The 21,615-nt window shown below is 44.1% G+C and overlaps 1 protein-coding gene across 2 annotated transcripts in view; it reads right to left on the bottom strand.

Annotated features, from left to right (window-relative positions):
* SLCO4A1 (solute carrier organic anion transporter family member 4A1) overlaps positions 1-21,615 on the bottom strand; it is a 948,198-nt gene that overhangs the window by 144,932 nt on the left and 781,651 nt on the right. For both annotated transcript variants that reach the window (XM_069650753.1, XM_069650755.1), the window contains exons 8-9: positions 9,447-9,612; positions 2,880-3,052 (exon numbers count right to left, since the gene is read on the bottom strand). In XM_069650753.1, coding sequence (XP_069506854.1) covers positions 2,880-3,052; positions 9,447-9,612 — 339 coding nt within the window. The remainder of the gene's footprint in view (positions 1-2,879; positions 3,053-9,446; positions 9,613-21,615) is intronic.

The raw sequence follows: 21,615 nt of genomic DNA, 5'->3' as shown, positions 1-21,615 counted from the left end.
TTCCTGGTCACTGTGGTATGAATGTACATATCAGTACCTAAATTCACCATCCAAATAGATGTGCACTCTACAAGCAGTTGGTATAGGTTCCATTTCGCAAACCCTGCAGGAACTCTTATCTTATTTTATCTTATCTTATCTTACTCTTATGTTTATTTTGTATTTGTAGAAACAATCCATAAAACAACCTCAGAAAACAACAAAAATCAAATCCCAGGTCGAATAAAAGCCCAACAAATTATAAATAACAAATCACAGAAAACTAATCCTAAAATAATTATGAATTCCCATTGCAGATGAGTAAAGGGATTTTTTCTTTTCCAAGCGCTTTGTAGGCAGCATGCTAATTTAAAGGTGCTATTAGCATCTGATGCACAGAATAGTAGCATAAAAGCAGGTTTCCAACAATTAAAACCAAAACTCTAAGTAAATTTAAAAGATATTGGGGCTTAATATGAGTTTGCCTGTATTCCGATACCGCGGTACCTCCGGCGGTAATACAGCCAGATTACAAGTGGTGGTTTGGCAGTATAAATCCCCATTGGATTTTTACCGGTAGCACCTCTGCTGAAATTACCAGATTTTTTTAGGTAAAGGTGGAGGAGTTACCTCCAGCTTTATATCCAAAAATCAGTGGTATTACCATCTGGTAATATCGGCTGAGGTCATACCAACATACTTCTAGTTTGGCGGTGCATAGAAAATGGAGATAAACTGAATTACCTCCACTTTTTTTCCCACACCAGCGAACTCGTCCGCAGATCGTTGTACAGGGGACAGAAAAGAGCAAGGCGTGCCCAAGATTCTATGGCACCACAGGGACAGCAAACTTCATTTGCATACTTCAGGCCAAACCAGTTTCTGGTCACTGCCCTAACATATAGGGCATTTAATATGGCATGGGTCAATAAAGACCAGTGGTAATAATCGGTTATCAGATCAAGGTACCTAGCCATCCCTGTAGATAGGGAAAGAGGGAGATATTTCCTTTACAGAAGACTTCGAAAGATTCAAATCCACCCTCTTGCAGTCTCAGAGCATCAGGAAATTACTTTTTATGCACTTTCACAGGGATGACGGCAAGACTAGGTGGATTTACAGAACCACCCTCAAAAACCACGGTTCCTAGGGACTTCTTAATATAAAACAGCAATTCGATTTTGTGATGGTTAACCAAAGATAAAACATGTTTGATAAAGAATTTGGTTAGGTTATTCCCTTGACCCGACCACACTCTAATCGTTCGCACGTTCACTTCACAGAGGTGGCTTCCTGTCAACAACACCAAAGACACTTTGTTTTATTTCTGTTTCCACGTTACTCGGAACACATTCACTGGCAGCGTTCCTGTGTTCCCAGTTCTTTCCATTAGCGTTATTCCAAATTACCCTTATGGAAGCAATGTTCTGTCAGGCAATGTAGAGTCTCAGGCGGACCTGCAAGCTCCCGAGCTCCCCCAGTCTCCAGCATGCACACACTGAACTCACGAGACTACCTTTATTCATAGACTCCAAGGTTCCAACTAACTTCCATTCCCGCTAACCGTTCCTCCCCTTCCCGTGTCCCAGTGTCCCCTGCCACGTGACATGAGTGGCTGACGACATAACAGGCAACTGATGTCTGCTCAACATCAGCATTCTCCACTTGACTTCACACTGTCCTATGTACGTGCTACACCGACTAGACATTAAAAGACCAAGAAAGGTCCTAAGGCAACCTTTGTCGGTGTAGCACTGATGCTTGTAGAACATGTCTGCAACGCTAGCCGCACAGTACTTCAGAAAAACTCTGCTCTGGATATGTAACACCCACCCTATATGCTGCACATCCTCTTCATTTCCTTGGTTGTATAGTCCCTTTTTGCTTTCTCTGCACTGTTTTTATTGCAGCATCTCTAAATCCACAGCCTCCATGAATTGACTTGCAGACTTGCTTGCATGCCGTGCATTCAAGAAATACCCAGAAATTTGCTCTGAGTGCCCTGCTTCTTTTTTGTTTTCACTGCTATGTACTTACTGCAGCAGCTCTATATCCATAAGCTACCATCTCTCTTGTGTGCCGCCTGTGTGGTAGGTCCTCGGTAGTGCACTCAGATGGCTGCCCTCCTGGGTTTGCTTTCTGTACCCTTTTGGACCAGCTTGTCACAGTGTTATAATCAAAGATTTCTGGAGTTGCAGGTACATTTTATGAGTTCCTTTGTTTAAATTACATCCAGTAAGTCCATTAGATAAGAGGAGGACCCACTGGTGCCCACCAACTGAATGCTTGTGGAACACACGGGTTAGGGCAGCCTAACATTCACACAAACACATTCCACTCATGACATCCATCACTCTGACATCACTCACACTGAGCATTCTGCCACACAGACAAGAAATGAGACTACAAACACAACACATTCCAGAGGAATCCATTCATTTTAGGATTGCATTAAAATCTCATGTAAGACAAAAACCAAGTGAACACATGAGATGGATGAAGAAAGCAACGGTGGAGATTTTATCTCTGATCTGTTACCCTTCTCCACCTCGTGTGCACATGACAACTGCATGCAATGGGAAATGTTGGTGAAAAAGCATTACATCATGCTTTTATCCCTCCATTTGAATGCTTTTACATCTCCATTGCCCATTAGGAAATGACCCCCGGAGTGTCATTAGAACAAAGTGATGTTCTATTTTACACCAACTCTCTTAGGTGTTAGTGGACACAATTCAATTTGTAGAACTCTACTCTATGGCTGGGGACAGAAGGAGATTACTGTTCATATCCTTTTACTGTGGAAGTCCCCGATGACACACTCAGCTAGGGCCATGTAACCGTACCAGGTTTCATTGGTTGCTATTTAAACCTTCTGGCAAAAGACGCACCAGGCTTACCTTAGTGTTGCTGTAAGAGCAGGAATACTGCAGAGAAAGGTGAACAGAATGATGACAAAGATGAAGATTAATAGAAGAGGCTTTTTATAGCAGGATGATGAGCATTTCCCAGCTAGAGCCTGGCTGGACACCCTGGACAGGTTCCCGGCAATGCAGCTGCAGTTATGGTATGTCTGGAAAACAGGAATTTCACCGTCAGACACATGTTACAAAGACAGAGGCAGTTACACAGATCAAAGGTTTAGCACCAGAAGATTTGGCAAGGGCAATGAGCGAGTGTGACAAACATCATCTTTATCTTTATGATAATTTCTCACCCTAACTCCGAGACAGCCACAGAAACCTGGTGTGAATCTAAGCATGCTGCAGGCAGGACCTGAGCCAATCAAGAGAGCAGATCACACCTGAGATGGAAAGCAATACTTTGCAATGCCACTACCACCAACAACTCACCTTTCCTGTTAGCATAGGCCAAGATTGCTAGGCTAGTTATAGACAAATCTACTACAATATCAAACATTTATATAATAAAAGGCTGACAGCACAACACTTGACAGGCTAATGAAAAAGTACACTGCAAATCATTGTGCAAATCGTGTTCTGTCACGGCCAACTCAGTAGAACCACAAATCAGACGACTTAAGGCAGAACATAATTAAAATGGAAAGTGATCAAAATTCCTGCTAGACAGACTACAGAAAGTCTGTAGAAATCAACCAGGAGGCCCAAAGTTCAGTTCCTGTGGAAAGTTGCTTTGTAAAAGAATGTTGTTTGCCTGTATCCATTCTCTACCTACTCTACATCAGGCAATGTTCATGTTACATTTTGACAGGCTCCAGAACTGATGAAAGTTGCCACCAGGTTTTGAAAAGCTATGTCCAGCTTTCTTCCTTTGATTCCGGCACAAGAGGGGCACCTTGTCTGTTGTGACCACACTAAACACTACAATATTCAGAAAAAGCGTTATTAGACCATCCTGCCCGCATTCATCATTCCACTCTGGAACTGTAAGAGAGACTCTACACAATGTTGCTTCTGCTCTTGCACATCATGCCACATCTCCTATGCAAGGGCCTGAATCCTGGGCTGCCCTGGAACTCATCAACCTCTTTCTGTCCAATGGAAGCCTTCCGGACGGATATGCCAGATTCAGCCCCAGTATCCCTGAGAACCTTGTCTAGAGCTCCAAAGATCATTTAGTCTCATAAGGAGCGATTGGAATCTGTAATCGACTCCAGTGCATTGGTAACAGCACAGTACATATGGGAATTTTGAAAGCCAAATCACCATCCTTTCAGGAAATGGAAAAACTGAGGTGCCCACTCAATGGCCTCATTATAATGCAGTTGCAAGTAGGCAACTGCCACCTGGCTATGTTGATCAGCTGCCCAGTAGTTCCATGTTAGGGATAGTAATAGAGAATATAAAATGGATGGTGTTTTTGTCCTTGATCCTTGTCAGAAGTTATCAATTGCATAAATCATGAATTCGAGTATGGAACAAATCTGTGTTTCATTTTCATCTGGAATATTTTCAAGTAGGGGCAGAAAAATAGCAATAACCTATCCCCACACATGCCACACCACCTGTCAATCACAACAGTCACAGTCACTTCTGTTGTGGGGTGCTGGCAGGTAGAAGATGAAAAGACAGCAAAGTCCCGTCTTAAAGATGTAAGTTCTAGAAAGCCTGACAGGACTGCAACCTGCGGCTTTCCACAAGTGTTGAACTCTGGCTCTCATCGCCCCTCACCATTTACTTTGCTTGCTGGGGAGTTGTAGGTCTAATAATTAGAAGAGCTAATTGTTGCATGCTCTTGGTACAAGAGCCTAAATATTTGAGACCTTGATTGGCCAAGAGAGGGTAGAATTCTGCTAGTGATGTTTGAGAAACTGCCCCGTTCCAGTCCCATCTTGTTTTGTCCTACAGAAGTGTATGCAACCCTGTCAAGGAGTCTGGAAGGGACCTCTTGCACACATTCTTAGATAGGAGGATTGGAGCCATTAGAATGCTGAAGAAGAGTGGCCACTGCACCCGTGAAACTCAATAATTTTGATATTGACTTTATTATTTATTTATTTTGAATAGTGTTTGTTGGTTAATTCAAACCATTTTACACATTAGCCACTGTTAGTTAGTTGCACACTTGCAGTTGCCATTGCAGAGAAGGTTTCTGGAGAGACAATATTTTGAAGGAATTTGAAGACCCTAAAAGGCTGCAGTTTGTTTTCAAATGGACGTAATTCCTAGTTAAGCATATGAGGCAGCCCTGGTTTCCTGCATTTATCTTTTGTCATTGATAACACCTACAACTGAGCTGATTCCATACTTGTGATTGCAAAATCTGACATTGCTATAGTTGATCATGGAGAAGAGCGCTTATCTCTCAACATTCTTTAAAGGTGACTTTAGCTTTAGAGACTGTTTGGGGCTTATTTAACTGCTGGCGGATGGGTCATCTACATAGCTTTTGACATTTAAAGCTGCTGACAAAATGCTGCTCTAACTTGAACTTTCAATTGGAAGGCACTACACTGGAAGGGTATTTTTGAGTGTCAAAGCAGAAAAATGGTAACTTAAGAACTACATGTAATCGGTCACGATTGACATGGTACATTCTTGAAATCATAAGAGTTACTCTCTTGGGAATGAATGTTCAATTTGGGCATGTTACTAATTTGTAACCCCATTAGTTATTGGTATCTTTTGTTTTTCAGGTAAGGTCCTAGAGAGATCTGGAACACAAATCCACTGAATAAAGGCATTGGCACGAGTAGTAGGGCAATGTATCAGCTTATAACCGTCCACACATCTAAGCAATTAATACAATCACACAAATGATCTGATGGACTCTAATGTTATTGCTCACATTGAGAAATCTATGAACATCGTGAGTGCTTTTAGAAAGACAATTACAGCTAGAAATGCCTTTGGGGTAATTGGATTTCCGTAGAGAGAAACTGCAGCAAATTAAATACTTCAGTAAAATATCATAGCCAAGGTATTGGGGATATACTTCAATTTTGTGTGGGAAAAGAGGGGCTCTTGGGAAAATGCTATGTTTGGAAACTCTGTTTCATATATATTTTGTGCGCTGTATTCACATATTACGAATAACATACTATACGCAGCTCTTTCTTTCCTTCTCTTCCTTCTCTGCCGACCTCCACCTTAAACTCTCTTCCTGTCTTACTGCCATTAAAAACTGGATGTCTTCTCGCTTTATTTCCCTTAACACTGACAAAACTGAAGTAGTTTTCTTCCCCTCCAACTCCCTTCCCCCTTCCTCTCCTCCTCCTTTCATTCATTTTCCTCCTTCTAATCTTCCTTTCTCCGGCCACGCTCGCAACTAAGGCATTCACTTTGACTCCTCTCTCACTTTTTCCCATCATATCTCTCTCACCTCTCGTGCCTGTCGCTACCATCTCTTTAATATTTGCAAAGTCCGCCCCTCTCTTACTTTCCATGCTTCTAAACGTTTAATCTCCTCCCTTATCTTCTCTCGCCTCTTCTACTGCTCCTCCTTACTCTTTGGTCTACCTATTTCTCATCTCGCCCCCCTCAAATCTATCCACCATTCTGCCATCCGTACCCTCTGTCTCCTCACCTCCCGAGACTCCATCTCTGCTTCCCTTGCCTCCCTTTGCTGGCTTCCCTTTCACTCCCAACTTAAATTTCATTTTCTCTGCTTATCTTCAAATCTCTGCATGGTCTCGCTCCCCCTTATCTCTCTCCCCTTCTCTCTTTCTACACTGCCTCTCGCTCCCTTTGCTCAGCTGACCACTTCCTTCTCACTGTTCCTCCTTCCCCTTGTGCCTCCTCCCGTTTCTGCTCCTTCCAACTCCTAGCCCCCCTGCACTGGACCTCTCTCAATCCGCTCTATTCCTACCTTTTCCTCATTCCACACGTCCCTTAAATCTCTCCTTCTCCATTCCCTGCCATGAAAACCCTCCCCGTTCACGCTCTCCCTCCCCCACCATCCCCCTCTTTCCCCATAATCATCTCCCTCCACTTCCCCCTCCACCCCATTCTCACCCCTTTACCACTTCCTTTTCCCTCCTCCTCCTACCTATTCCTCCCTCTGTCTAATTGCTCTACATACTGTTTTGTTGGTCTGACTCAAAATTGTAATTTGCTTCTACTGTTACTGTTATTTTGTTATTGTTGTTATATGTATCCTGTTGTTACAATGTGCAGCGTTTTGGAGTAAAGCGCTATATAAACTTAATAAATACTAATACAAATTATGTTATGATAAAGAAACGATTTTAGTTATTGATACCAACTGTAGAGGCAAGATATTCTCTTGGGTTGTAAGCCATTGCTAATACATTGTTAAAATGTTAACCTACAGGGCTGCAGGTCTACATCCCAAATCAATAGAGCTGAACAACTAACAATATCAAAGAACTATTCAGCACACTTTTGCTGCAATAACATTTCAGACAGATTACCTTTACCTAATTGGGTCCTATCAGGAAAGAGCACATGTGCTAATTAAGCATGCATATGAAGGGGCAGGAGGTGGCAGCAGCTACACTGGAAAGGGGGCGACAGGGGTCAGGTCAGGGGTATGGGAAAGGTTGGGCTTGGATGCTATGGTGGGGTTGGGAAGGGGCAGTGTTATGGGAGGGAATGGAGCTAGGGCTGGCCGGTGACTGCGAGTCCCCCAAACAAGAAAAGGGATATTGCGTGGGTGCAGGGATGAGTGGAGAGAATAGGGAGTGCAGAGGGGTCCCCTGCATTAGAGAAGAGAACAGAAAGGGAGCTGGCGCTAGTTAAAGTCAGCCTGGAAAGGTGGGCGTCAGCAAACCTGGCCTATGACAAAACATGATGTATACCAAAGAACTTGTAATTGTTTATTTATAGAGCGCTTATACAAAGGTGAAGTGCTTCAAAGCGCTTCAAGGCGGGACGGGAACAGGGGAATACAGAGTCATTCTTAGGCCTTGACATTTCTGAATAATCTTGTAAAAAGACTAGCATACTTGGCCAGACCACCTTAATACAAGTGCAGGTGTAAGACAAAAAGGAAGGAGGGACGGGGGAGGAGAGGGAGAAGAACATACAGTCTTTAAGATACCATACTTGGCCACCGACATTTCAGATTGTGCAAGTGCGTGACAGATGATAAGGCGATAAGGGGTGGAGGGGCAATCACAACTTAGGATGTGATTGCCCATGTGACACTTTTAAAGAAACAATTTGTCGAGGAGCACTGTTCGGAAGGGGCTCAGTTAACTATGGGAAGTGAAGAGTTAAAATATATTACTGCATCTGTTTTTCTGTATCCTAAGAAGACTGAGGAAACGACTGAATTGGCACAATGAGATCAATGCCTATGAAAACATGAAATAAATGAGAAAGGATGAGGGGAGTGGCGCTAGCACTAGTTCCGAAGATACATCCTCAACTAAACGGATCATACATAGCCAAATTTACTAATTTAGGAAGTTCAGATGCACACTATTCCTAAAAGGAAAAGAACAGACAGTGCTTTGAATTGCTGGGTACATATAGGCAGAAAGGTGACTTTGTAAGGAAATGCTACAAGATAAAAGCATGACACCAGGTGACTCCATGATGGTTCATGATAAATTAATGACCAGAAAATAACAGTGTAATCCAAAACTGTGATGCCATTTGATTTTCCCCTAACCATCTGTTCACTGAAATACAATAAAGCACATTTACATCTATACAGGGAACTTTGGCCGCAGGAATTGGCATGGATTTCAAACTTGTGAAGGAAGAACATGGACCTTTGTAGTGCAAGGAACTGCAGAGTCGGTAACAGCGTAACAAGGGTTCTCTAATAGGGTTATCATGTCAAGCTGTGTCTGACAGAGTGGAATACTTAGTGGATTGTGACACGAGGAAGGATCCAGTGCCGGTGAACTTTCAATTCGCTCAACATATTTTCAAACATTTTTAAATACTGCTAATTCAATGTTCCATTGTGCAACAGGTTAGTAAATGTTATGGTTTGTACATTTGCTAGCTACAGTGTAAAACCTCCACTGCATGTGTGCACCTTTGTATCTTAACTGTAGCTCTACAAGTATGCAGGCACAGGTTCACTGGAAACCTGTGTGGTGTGGTAAACAAACCACACAAAGGGCCTCATTACACGGATGGCGGAGAACCATGGCGCTATTAGCGCCATGGTTCATGCCAGTAAAATACTGGCACCGCCTTGGCGGAAAGGGGAATTACCGCCCCATTCCAAGGTTGGCGGGGCGGTAATTCCCTCTTCCACCATTGCCCTTCCCCATTCCCATTTTTGCCCCATAGGGCTCAATGGGAATGGGGAAGGCGCTAATTACGGTACCGCAAATTGCGGTACCGTAATTAACTCCCTGGGTCCCTTTGCGGGTTGGTTTTTAACGCCTGCAAAAAGCAGGCGTTAAATCCCCCAACCCGCAAAGGGACCTCGTAGTAAGGCGGTAAGAATTTACCGGTACCGGTATTTTACCGGTACCGGTAAATCCTTACCGGCATCCGTGTAATGAGGCCCATAGTCATGTGATGATACAGCTCTCACACTTTGTGCTGCAGTGCTTTTACCTTGAGTCCGCTGTCAGGGTTGATGTACATCGCAGTGCAGCCTGCATGGCAGGGAGAATAGTACATGATGTTATCAGTTCCACAAACAGGACTGTAAACCTCATTTGAACAGTTGCACCCAGCATTACAGGAAGCTGTGAGGTGCTGGCTGTGTTCCACCAGGTCACTAAAGAGAAACAAAATGGAAGGAAAGCACTGTTATAGATGACAGTACACAGCGATTTCTACAAATGTAACAGTTACATGGGACATGAAACCAAGAGAAACTTCAATAACATCTGTTGTGCATTGACTAGGACTGTAAACTGAAAAAAGTGGGCATGGCACCAAGTGTTAAACAGGTGTGCATAAAACCAAGAAACCACTTAGCAATTTAAAAAGAGAAGAAGACTGGTCTACAGGGAAACGAGGAGAATTCCCAAAGGGTCTATGCCTCTTTCTGTCAGGCAGATCCTTACTACTATTCCTAGACTTCAGTTGGGCCACAGTTTTTAAGATGCCCTGCCAGGTCAAAGCTCCTCCAGCTCGTTTGGATGTTCTAGACTACCATGCTATTCTATTCACCAAATTCACCTTGCCAAGACCATCACACTTATCTGTTCCTCAAATTCACTGTGGCTACATCAGTACTAACCATCATCAAGGCTCCCTTCACATTATAGAGAACCAACTACAGCAAACAACCCAGAATTGGAAGGAACACCCAGCAAAATCTCAATTCCGGTACTAGGGGTTTTCCACTTCTTCTTGATGCAAGAGTTTACAAGCACAGGCACAATCAGCAGCCCAGGAGGAACACACAACACCAGCAGCCCAACAGGAACACATGAAGATCCACGTCCCTGTAACATCTACAAGGCCATAAACAAACAAACTATGCTTTTCCCAATCCTATAATTATTCCACCCTCCCATAAATATGGCATATGCTAAAAACAAAAAACATAACAAGTGTCCTGTTAAATCTGGATGGTTCCAAGGACTTTAACAATATCAGTCATAAAATTCTATTAGAAAGAGTAACGGACATCGAATATGAAGGAAGTGCATTATGTTGAAGCATTTTGTTCCCCTGGAGCAAGGCAGAGAAACTACATGGCCCCTTCCATCACCTGTGGAGTAGCCCAAAATTTCAGCTTATATCCACTACTTTTCATCATCTATATTGGCCTGTCCTGTAAATGATCAGCAAATCAGAATCAGATGCTTCAACTATGTAGGTATCACTCACAACATCTTTAAACTCACACACACTTCAACCAGAGGTTAATTGGATGTTGGTTCATGCGTGTCACTATTGACTGAAGGTTGATGGCAAATTGACTAAAACTAAACCCAACCAACTTGAGATTTGTAGCACCACACCAGCAAATCGCATATTCATTTCTTGACCTGTTCTAGTGCTCTCCAGGCTCAATTACAACAGCCTCTGCCTGAGCCTCCTATAACAATAGCTAAACGAACCGCAAAGAACCCAAAAACACTGCAATTGAACTCCTCCGAAGAGTGCAATGATGGAAACAGATCACCCCGGCTCTACAGACACTCCACTGGCTACTCACCAAATGTAGGATCTAATTCAAAATCCATTGTGCATTCGATGACTGGGTCCCAAAATCCACCAAGTTGAAATTCCAACACAACAACCTGTAAAAGCTGTAACCGATGTAAAAGTCCCAAGGGTTGGGCCAGGTAGAGGGCAATGCAATAGTCAATGTGACTCATGACCATGGCAGACACCACCCGAGGGCGCATTTCAGAAGGCAAGAAAGGCAGCACCTTGCAGAGTATTTTAAGAAGGAAATTACCGACTTTACAAGTAGCACCAACTTGTGGGGCCATAGACAGAGTAGCAGAAAGGGTAATCCCTAGGTTTTTAACCAATGCCACTGGTGCAGGCAGATTACCCAATTCCGAAGGCCAGAAAGCTGAAACCCATAGTGAAGGATCAGGGAGAGAACCCACCACCAAAACCTCAGTCTTGCTGCCGTTAAGTTTCAGGATTCAAGAAAAGAGGCAAGAAGAGGGGAGATCAAAGACTCCAGAAGCTTCATGAAAAAAGAAAGGAGAGAAATAGGTCGAAATTTAGACTGCATTGCTGCGTCCAGAGATGGTTTTCTCAGCAGTGAAATCACGGTAGCCTGTTTTCATTCCGCCGGAATAACGCCTGATTGGCAGGAAAGGTTAACAGCCTTTGTAATCCAAAGGATAATGGGCGGTAGAATATCCTTAAATTGGGCCAGTCTTCCTAACATTTGTCCCTTCCAGACATAGGACACTAACACCACCCTGACAATCATCATAAAATGAAAGCCAGAACCGCAGGATCACCTCATACTGATGGATAACAACATAACAGGTCCTCTGATTTTAATATATGGCAGAGAGGGACTTTACTGTTTCAGTCTAGACTTAAAATTCAGAAAAAGGACTCCTGAAGAGGCCCCAAACTACCTCTCCTTACCTCACTTAACTGACTTGCCGTTTAGTCTAATAGCACCTTAACACTGCATACAAGGTCCCCCACATGCAGGGTAGCTTTATGCTTCTGACCACCATCTCCACCATATTGACCTTTGGCAAAGCTGTTCAGAGCTCACTTTATCTTTAGCCCTGTCTCGTACCCTTTTATGCAGAACCAGACACCATCATGCCATACAAAAGTGGCACAAGTACACTTCAAATGACCACTTTAAATGAGATGTGTCAGCTTACTCTATTCTGGGCTCTGATCTCAGTTGGTCCAGAGTTGGAAACTTGTCCATACAATCCCTAGATCTTCTGCCTTTGGCTGCCTGTGGCTGCCCTAGTGCCATCTTTCCAGGTCTTCAGCTGCTGGAGGATTTCTCTCACTAGGTAAAAAGAGCCCTGCAGGATCCCAATGATAAATGTCCGTTATGTTACTGCTCTGGCACTGGTACACTCAGTAGGTTGTCATTAAAAATGAAAGAGTTCATGTGTTGCGATGTCTCTAACAATACTAACCTATATTAATGGGCATTTTGAAAAGATTTTCTTTAAAAAGGCTTTCCCAACATTTGAGGCTCTGGTTAAAACAGTGTTCCCTAGCCATAAAAGATCAACAAAGGTTCAGCCAATCAGAATAATCTCTGGTGACTGGTGATGTGATGTTTTAGAGCCATACGTGGCCAACCTATAATTTTTATAAATGTGCCCACAACCGATTTGCTGATTCTTAAAACATTTGAATTTGTGCAACCGTGGACTGTAATTTGTCTTTTGATCAAGGCAGCTTTAGTGCACTAGCAGTAACTGTAAACTGAGATGTGAGGACCACAACAGTAGGATCGACGGTTGCATCTGGACCAAGGCCTTGAATTCTGAGGGCATTTCAGGAACACAATAGGCATTTTAAAAGGCACTTCTTCAAATTGTTAAAACATCTGAAACACAAAGCCTTTTCAAGTGTATGTTCTCAATAATGATTTAATGGCACTACTAGTTTAAGGGCCTATTCTCCACTTACATGTTAAAAATTACCATTAACCAGGGGTAAAGTTGAATTTATGCATTGGAATCACTGAAGATTAGAGTGTTTTCATATGTGTTAACTTTAAAAATGAAAGCTTTTTGTAGTCCCTACTCCCCTTTCTCGCATACTAATGGGATGTCTGTAGGGAAGGCATGGTATCAAAGCAAGACAGACACCAGTGATCACAGTTCAAGGGTGTTTATTAAACTGTACACATGGCTGAGATAAATGTCTAATCTAAACCTAAATCTAAGATGGGAGCAAGCTACGACCATCAAATAATAATAATAGTCCTACTAGAGTCTAGTCAGATAAAAAGGGCCTCTACTAAGACAAACCTATTGCCAATCGTTATCACTATACTACAAAATAGTGTGGGATAATGTTCACAAAGAAAGAAAGAAGTGTTCTCAAAATGATAAGTCAGGATGTTATGGCATGGGTCTCCCTTCCCTACGTTTGAAGCACGGGACAAGGCGGGTCTCTCGAGCACAGCACACTTCTGGGCTTCTCTGGCCTGAGTTTACACTTCCTTTTATACAATAGCAAGGCCTTCTGTGCAAAAGTCTCTTTTATGCAAAGTCTCTTGCTTCAGATGGCCTGATGTATCACAAACAACAAACAAAAGGTCCTTCTATTAATCATCACGTCGGGCGATTACTCTTCACCCGAGGATCCCCCTCATCCGTGCTCCGATCCCCTTTACAACGTCAACCTCCCTCAATCGGGCTCAGACCAACAACTCACTGTCAGCATCCCTCAGTTGGGTTCGCGTTTGTCATCACAATGCAGTTCACTTAGCTTTTCAATTCACAGAATCATCATCTTATTATATTCAGGAATCTTAATGTTTTTTTAAACAAACCTCTGGGTTACCTTCTCCACTTTACTTAAGTCCCCCTCATTCGGGCTCAGACTTCCTACACCTTCCTCCCAAAGCATTTGCCAATTAACACAGTGACTTCCGAATGGCTGTTATGTCTCGCTGGGTCACTCCATGATTTTTTGCCAAGTGCAGGTTTCATGCTATCACAATTTTCATGGCGTTCGCCTCAGTAAAACAGGTCACTTCATTTTCACAACGTGTCAGACTTTCGACTGTACAGGGGTTTGGTTTGACCCTTGTATGACCACTTTGACTTCTTATGCCGGCCTCCCCTAGGGCCTCGTGGTTTTTGTAGTTTTTCTCACTTCAACATATCACCCACGTGGCGCCTGACCACTCTAATCATAATCCCTCAGTTGTTCACAAAAGACCTTTGTCTATTATCTTCTTTTCTTTTACACAAAAGTTGCCACTGCAACTTTGAGCTTAACTCACTCCGGTCCACTATCAGTTTTCTCCAACTCACCGGCTGTGCTGAACTCGTTGGCTTTTCTTCCGCTGGAGTCAAGGTCGGTACCACGGCGGCAAGCACTTTTCCCCACCCTAGCTATCAATGCGGGAGGGCCCCATGTACCGTTGACATTGGTTACACCAATCGCCAGCTGCAATTCCCGGTCTTACTGTTCTTTTATCTAAGACTTCACGGCTCTGGGTTGAAAAGGGCAAGGACAACTTCCTCTTTGTCGTCCTTTCGGTTTCCACCACCTTTCTCCTTCGTTTGAACTGCCGTCCCAGAATAGCTGCTTCCTCGTGTGTTCGGCCTTGCTCAAAGTGTGCTCTTGTGCTTCGCCTTTTATCCCTATGCGGAAGAGAAAGGGCAGTCAGTTGTGTGCAGCTATCAGCAATTGCCTGACTCTGCCTGACCCTTGTGTTGGGACATGTCAGGTATACGGTTCTGGTGTTAGTCTGTCTTGCTTCAAAACTGGGACACCATGGCAGGCTTTCATAAGGAATGATATCCCTCGTATTCCCCTGGGGATTCTTTCTACCTCCTAGTTCGTAAACCCTCATCCTAGGGGGGTTGGTAAACTCAGAAGGGTGAGATTTGTAGGGTTTTTGAAATGAATGGGAAAAATCTGTAATATAATAGCTTATAGGTTTGTCGAGGGAAGGAGTGGGATTATTGTCGTGAAATGAATAGGTGGAATTGTGGGAACAGTGATTTTTGGTTTAAGCAGATGGGGAGTTCGGGAAATAATAATGAGAGGGACGGAGAAAAGAATGACTGGTAGTATTCGGGTAGGCAACCAGTAAATAGGGATTCTGGCAGATGTAGTTTCTCGCTGTAACAGGGGTTGGGTTTGTTTTTGATAAGGGCGGTTCATTTGGCAGAAGTTAGGTTGATTTGGAACAGCCTGTAAATGCCTCAGGGACTTCGTCCTCCTCCTCCTCTTCCCTGGTGTAATACCGCGCCTCACCTCTGGCCATAACCTGGGCTCCCCTACCCAGGGGATCCTCCCTCGCTCGTCCACCTCCAGGGTTGGGAGCTGAGAGCCCAGCCCTTCCCTGGCCACCTGAATAAGGGATTCTCTGGGTCTGATCGGGAGAACACCCTTAGGTTTCTCATGTCCCTCGTGAGAATGGGACCAGAGCCTTTTTAGTCAGCCAAAAAAAAAGAAAACACCCCAATTTGCATATGAGCTGGTGCATGGAGCATCAGCCACTCTACCTGACTCCCCCACTAGCTTCACCTGCATGTTCGCTAGACTGCCCAAACCAGAACAATAACAGGTAGAAGTGATAAGGAGGTTTGATGGAGGAAAGATGACTATTGATTAGGAGTATAGCAATCAAAACACTGGTAGGTTTTGCATACTCTGACAACCCATCCCCTTTTCTTCCATACTTATGGAAGATTTATACCGCATGTTTAGGAACGGGTGGGTTGAGGATATTTTACCCAAAGAGTTTTAACAGCACTGTTTAACCAAATCTAGCATCTGCCCTTGAGCTCAGGTCCAGAAAGTATAGTTTGCTGAAAGAGGAGGTAGGGACCCATGTAGCCATCTTACAAATGGCATCTATGTATGGGGACAGTTGTCTAGCAAACCCCCAAAGCTGTTTTGCTCCAACAGAGATCGCATGTCAAATCAGAAAGCTGATGCTGAGTTTCGCTCCAACACTGAAAGGATTCGATGATACAATTCGCAATCCACTTCACAATAGGTTTTTCTGACCATACCTAATTAAGACCCTGTAAGAGTTTCTTAACTGTCTGGTCCTCTCATAAATACAAATTGAGAGCTCTTCTAACATTTAGGCAATGGAGAATCCACACCGAAAGAAGAAAAAAGTAGATAAACATCTTTCCTGATTTATATGGAGATCTGAAACAATCTTGGAAGGAAAATTGGTTTGTCATTGTGGAACAGGTCTGAATCACAAAGCACTTGCAATTCACTGACACTTCTGGCTGTTGTGACCATTACCGGGAAAGCATTCTTTGGGATAGTATGTTCATATGCACTGAAGTCATAGAGTCGAACGATTTGTGAGTCAATACATTAAGCACCCCATTCAGATCCAACAAATGGTGTGGTTATTTAACCTGAGGGAAAGATGCTGCAAATCCTCAAAATGCTGTGAGGGGTCAGAAAGGAGAGGTGTACACAAAGAGGTATAATTCTCAACGTTAGCTATTTTATCAACAGAAAGGGGTTTAGATAAAGGCCTAACTTTCACTATCGTAACATGAATGCCCCTTCCTATGAAACTAAAACTAAAGCAAGATGACCTTGTGTCCAAACTCATTCTGACCCTCACATTATGCAAAGTAAATGATTCACAGTTAAACTGCAATAACTCAAACATATAAATTTAACCTAAAATACTTCTTGTATCCAAGGGTTGGCTCCCTTCCACTGGATTATTTCAAGTAAATTATTCACAATATTCTGTGTCAAAACCAGTCTCATAAATGCTTTACAGATGTGTGTTTTACCTAATCCTCTTTTCAGGATGACAAAACAAATGTTCCTTCCACAAGATTAATAGGAAAGATGACGTCTCTGCTAGTCTCTCAGAATGGCAAAACAAAATGTATTTTCCACATTTCTGGTTGGCATAAGTTAAAGGAAAGTCTGTACTACTTTTCAGGATGGCAAAATAAATGTCTTCTTCACAACAGAGATTCAAGTATGGCAAAAAGAAGGTATTTTCAAGGTATTTTCAAGGTTTCTGGTTAACAAAATGTTCAAAGAAAGCAAGAACTTAATATGACCAAGTCTTTTTTCAACACAGCAACTGAAAGTGAGTTTTCCCGGTACACTCTCCTGCCAGGAAACCTCGCAACTACAAACTCTTGATATCCTGGTTTATTCTCCTGCCAGGAATATCCACCTTTTGGTTCACTTACATCCCCTGGTGTACTCTCCTTCCAGGTATCTCTTTCCAATAAGGCTTCACTATCTGATATCTTTATCAGGCTTCTCTGCCATATTCACTTTCTCCTTAAGTATCACACACCTGTGCTTCTTCACTAGCACACTTTTGCTGACTTCATTTGTTATGTGTGCCAATTTCCCGCAAACAGACATCCCATGTTTGAGGGCTTGTTCAAGCTCTGTCTGGCAACCTTTCTTTCAATCCCTCTTAGCTCTTGGCAATGCTTGCTCCAGGTTTCCCCCAACTGACATCTGATGTCAGGAGAATTCTACAATGTTGCCTCTTTATTTCTCTCTTAACCTCTTTTGGTTCTCGGGAATGTTGGTTCCAGGATTCTCCCAACTGACCTCTTATGTCAGGAGAATTGCACCATATTTGCCTGTGTTGTTCTTCTGGCAATGTCTTTTGGCTTAGACAATGCTGGTCCCAGGTTTCCCCCAACTGATATCTCATGTCAGGAGAATTGCACCACATTCGCCTTTTTCTTTCAATTCTATTATGTCAGTATACAAAAGTACTTTCAAAAATGCTTTTTATCATATTCGTATGTCCCGGGCCCCCTTCGCAATTAGGCTGACTCACTTGTTCACCGTACGGCTGCTGAAAAGTGCTTGCGATTCTCCCCTTCTAGGCAAAATCTCATTGGGTCTCTGTGTCGGGACTTCTGTCCTTCGCCCCCAAGACCTGCGCAGCACTACAGGACTGCGTCTCCTTACACAGCCCCGCTGCGCACCATCTGCTTTCTCCCTTCTTCCGGAGCTCCTCTCCTCCGGTCCTGAGCGCTGCCAACCTGCTTCTGGCAAGCGTCTCTCCCCAAGTTTCCTTGTGGGATTTCTCTGAAACCGGTCACGCTTCCCACTCCGTGCAATCTGCAGCCTTTCTGTAACGCTCACCTGGTATCCACGGGGACGCCACCCAGCCAGTTGGTCGCTGGTATCCTCTCAATGATTCCCTGGGATGATTCTCGTGGAAGTTCTGCCTGGAAATACAGGAAGACTGTGTTTAGGACTGCCGACCAAGGTACGTTTTCCCCCCACCTCCCGTCTGACTTCAGCCCCTCTGGGCCCTCTTCTCACCTTGTAGAAGTTGGCGTGCTCTCCGTCCTGCTTTCTGGGCAGGGGCGCGTTGACTTTCGTGGGCGTGTGGTCCAGTTAGTTCACTGACAGCGGCCCAAGTAATGTCTTTCAGGTAGGTCTTATTGCTGTTTATGAGTTGTTATTCTTGCATGCCTTTCTCTGTTTGATAATGCCTCTTTTATCTCCTTTAGGTGTGCGGAGCATCCGTGTGGCGAACTGGCTAGCTGGGCCTCACCGGCCAAGGATGGCACACAAAAAGCACTATGATGTGGTAAGTAAGCGCATTGCATAGCGCAGCAATGCCTTGTCTTCGCTGACCTGTGTTTCTCCTTTTTTCGTAGGTCGCGGTGTGCTCCCAGCATGTGTGGGTTTCCAGAGCAATGCCGGCTGAAAGGCAATCAGCCAGGTAAGTCTTTTAAGCAATTCGTGGTTGAAATGTCTCTGATACCTCCTCTAATGATGTCTTTTCTTCCTTTTTCAGGTCCTTCGGTCCGGGCAAAGCGCAGATATAACAGAGCTACCCAGGAGCTGCGAGCAGTGAAGGATGGAGATCGCAGGTAAGTTGCTGCTGCTAACAATGTTCTTTTGTCTTTCTGCAGGCTCTGATTTCCCAGGCTCGTGAGTAATCTGGACACGGTGAGCGTCACGTTGCTAGCTTCAAAGTAACGTGAAGTGTGTTGTCTTGTTCGGGTGTGGTTTAAATAGCCTCTGCAAAGTAGTCAAGGTAAAGTAGTCCCTAGGCCACCACACCCAAAACACTATACCGCATAACTTGGTTCTGAGGAATCAAGCTATGTGGATGCCTCCATGTTGGATAAAAGCTTAAATAAAGTAGTTCCCTGAGCAGACGTCTTTCACTGTGCATGAGCCTGGCGCCAAAGGCGCCAGGACTGGCCCCAAGAGGGCCTGAGGCATGGATGCTAGGCCTTATTTGAGATCCGAGTCCTGATTTCACCTGGCCAATGAGCTTGCCAGTGGGGATCAGGGCTGAGGGTCGTGACAGCACCCCCCCCCCAAGGCCCCTCTCAGGTTGTTTCTTCTGTCTGGTCCAGATTTAGTTGGGAAGTTCCGATGCAACGTTCTGATCAGACGTGGTGCATGTATGTTCTCACTGGGCTCCCAGGATCTATCTTGGGGTCCAAATCCCTTCCAGTCGACGAGATAATATAACTTGGCTCTAGAGTATTTAGAGTCCAGGATGCCTTTGACTTCGAATTCAGGTTCTCCATCGATAAGTATGGGTTTTGGTGGTGTCTCAATTCGTGTACCGGGTTACATTGGTTTTAAGAGGGATACATGAAATACCGGATGGATTTGTAGATTAGGTGGTAAGTCCAATTTGACGGCTGCCAGGTTGATAATTGCCTTGATGGTATAGGGTCCTAAGTATCGTGGATGGAAGGTCCGGGTCTCTTTGATGGGTACAAAGTTGGCGGCTAACCAAACCTTGTCTCCCACTTGATAGTCTGGGGCCTTTTTCCGATGAAGGTCGGCAAAATGCTTTTGCTTTTCCTTAGCATGAATGAGATGTTTCCTCGCCTTTCTGAAAGCCTGAGTGATGGTTGTGTGGAGAGTCTTTACTGCAGGCATTTCCAACCCGGCTGGAAGGTCGAGTTCCGAGGTATGTGGATGCCTGCCATACAGGGTGTAAAAAGGTGTTTGTCCTGTGCTAGAATGTACGGAATTGTTGTAACGCATATTCGGCTATCCAAAGTAGGTCTTTCCAATATCTTAATTCATTGTGCAGCATGCACCGTAAATACTGCTCGAGGGTCTGATTGGTCCTCTCGGTTTGGCTGTCCGTTTGGGAATGGTGACTGCTAGATAACCGGACGTCAATCTGCGCCATTGCACAACATTTTCTCCAAAGGTTGGATACAAACTGGCTGCCTCGATCAGAGACCAGAACGGATGGGAAGCCATGTAGCTTAACAATGTCCTCCAGAAACACTTTTGCTAAGGTGAATGCGTCTGGGAGGCCTTTGAGAAGAATAAAGTGTGCCATCTTAGAGAATAAGTCCACGACTACAAGAATGGTGTTAAATCCTTGACTGGGAGGCAGATTGTGATGAAGTGAAGGGAAAGAGTGTGCCATGGAGCGGGAGGAATGTCCAATGGTTGTAGGAGACCCGATGGTTTTTGTTTTTGTGATTTATTTTGTGCGCAGACACCGCAAGACTGAATATACTGGACAATGTCTTTTCGCCAGGTAGGCCATCAAAAGATCTGTTTCACTTTAGCTAAGGTTTTGGTGATCCCAGGGTGTCCTTCGATCAGAAAGTCATGGTAATCTGAAATAATATGCTGTTGTAATTCCTTCTTGGGTACATATAGCCGGTCTCTAAAGAAGGGCAATTGATCCTTGATGCAATATTGTTCTCCTTGAGTTTGCCATGCGAGGAAGGCATCAGAATCCATCGCCTGTCGAATTTCATTTTGTAATTCTGCTTGTGTTAAGGCTGTCGTGATACCCAAGAGTTTGTCTTCCGGTATGATCGGCACCGGGTCTGGGGTTGTATATACCATTTCATTGATGCCCATACGAGATAAGGCATCAGCCCCTGGTCGAAACGTGATTACATAGTCATATTCGGCGAAGAAAAGGGCCCACCGCAATTGGCTCAAGGACTGGGCTTTAGCTGTTTTGAGATATTGCAGGTTTCGGTGGTCTGTGATGACTGTAATGGTGTGTCTAGCCCCCAGAAGATAGTGTCGCCATGCTTTGTAAGCAGATTTGATGGGCAGGAGTTCTTTGTCCGTGATGGCGTAATTCATCTCCGGAGGTGAGAACTTTTTTGACCAATAGGCCACAGGATGCAGTTGTCCGGTTTCTGGGTCCCTCTGTGAAAGGACAGCTCCCATTGCCATACTGGAAGCATCAGTTTCCACGACATAAGGGAGGTCTGGACGAGGATGTTGCAGGATTGGGGCAGAGGTAAATCTTTGTTTCAGTTCCTGGAAGGCTTTTTCCGCTCCTTCGGTCCAAGCAAACTTTTTATAGTTTTTTCGTCGCAGTACAGTGATTGGGTGCACAACCTGAGAGAAGTCTGGGATAAACCAGCGGTAGAAGTTTGTAAAGCGCAGCATGCTCTGTATCCCTTTCAGAGACGTTGGTGATGGCCATTTTAGAATGGCGCCTACTTTGTGTACGTCCATTTTGATGCCTCCTGGCGTAAGGATGAAACCAAGAAACTCTACTTCGGTGACATGAAAAAAGCATTTCTCAAGTTTACATATAAACGATGTTGACGGAGCTTGGTGAGGACTGAACGAACGTGCCTGATATGATCTTGTTTCGAGGCTGAGTACACTAAGATGTCGTCTATGTACA

Source organism: Ambystoma mexicanum, chromosome 3p (genome assembly GCF_040938575.1).
Source record: "Ambystoma mexicanum isolate Mex_15411 chromosome 3p, UKY_AmexF1_1, whole genome shotgun sequence".
Lineage (NCBI taxonomy): Eukaryota > Metazoa > Chordata > Amphibia > Caudata > Ambystomatidae > Ambystoma > Ambystoma mexicanum.
The sequence above is the reverse complement of the archived record's forward strand: the minus strand, read 5'-3'. Positions and strand labels throughout refer to the sequence as shown.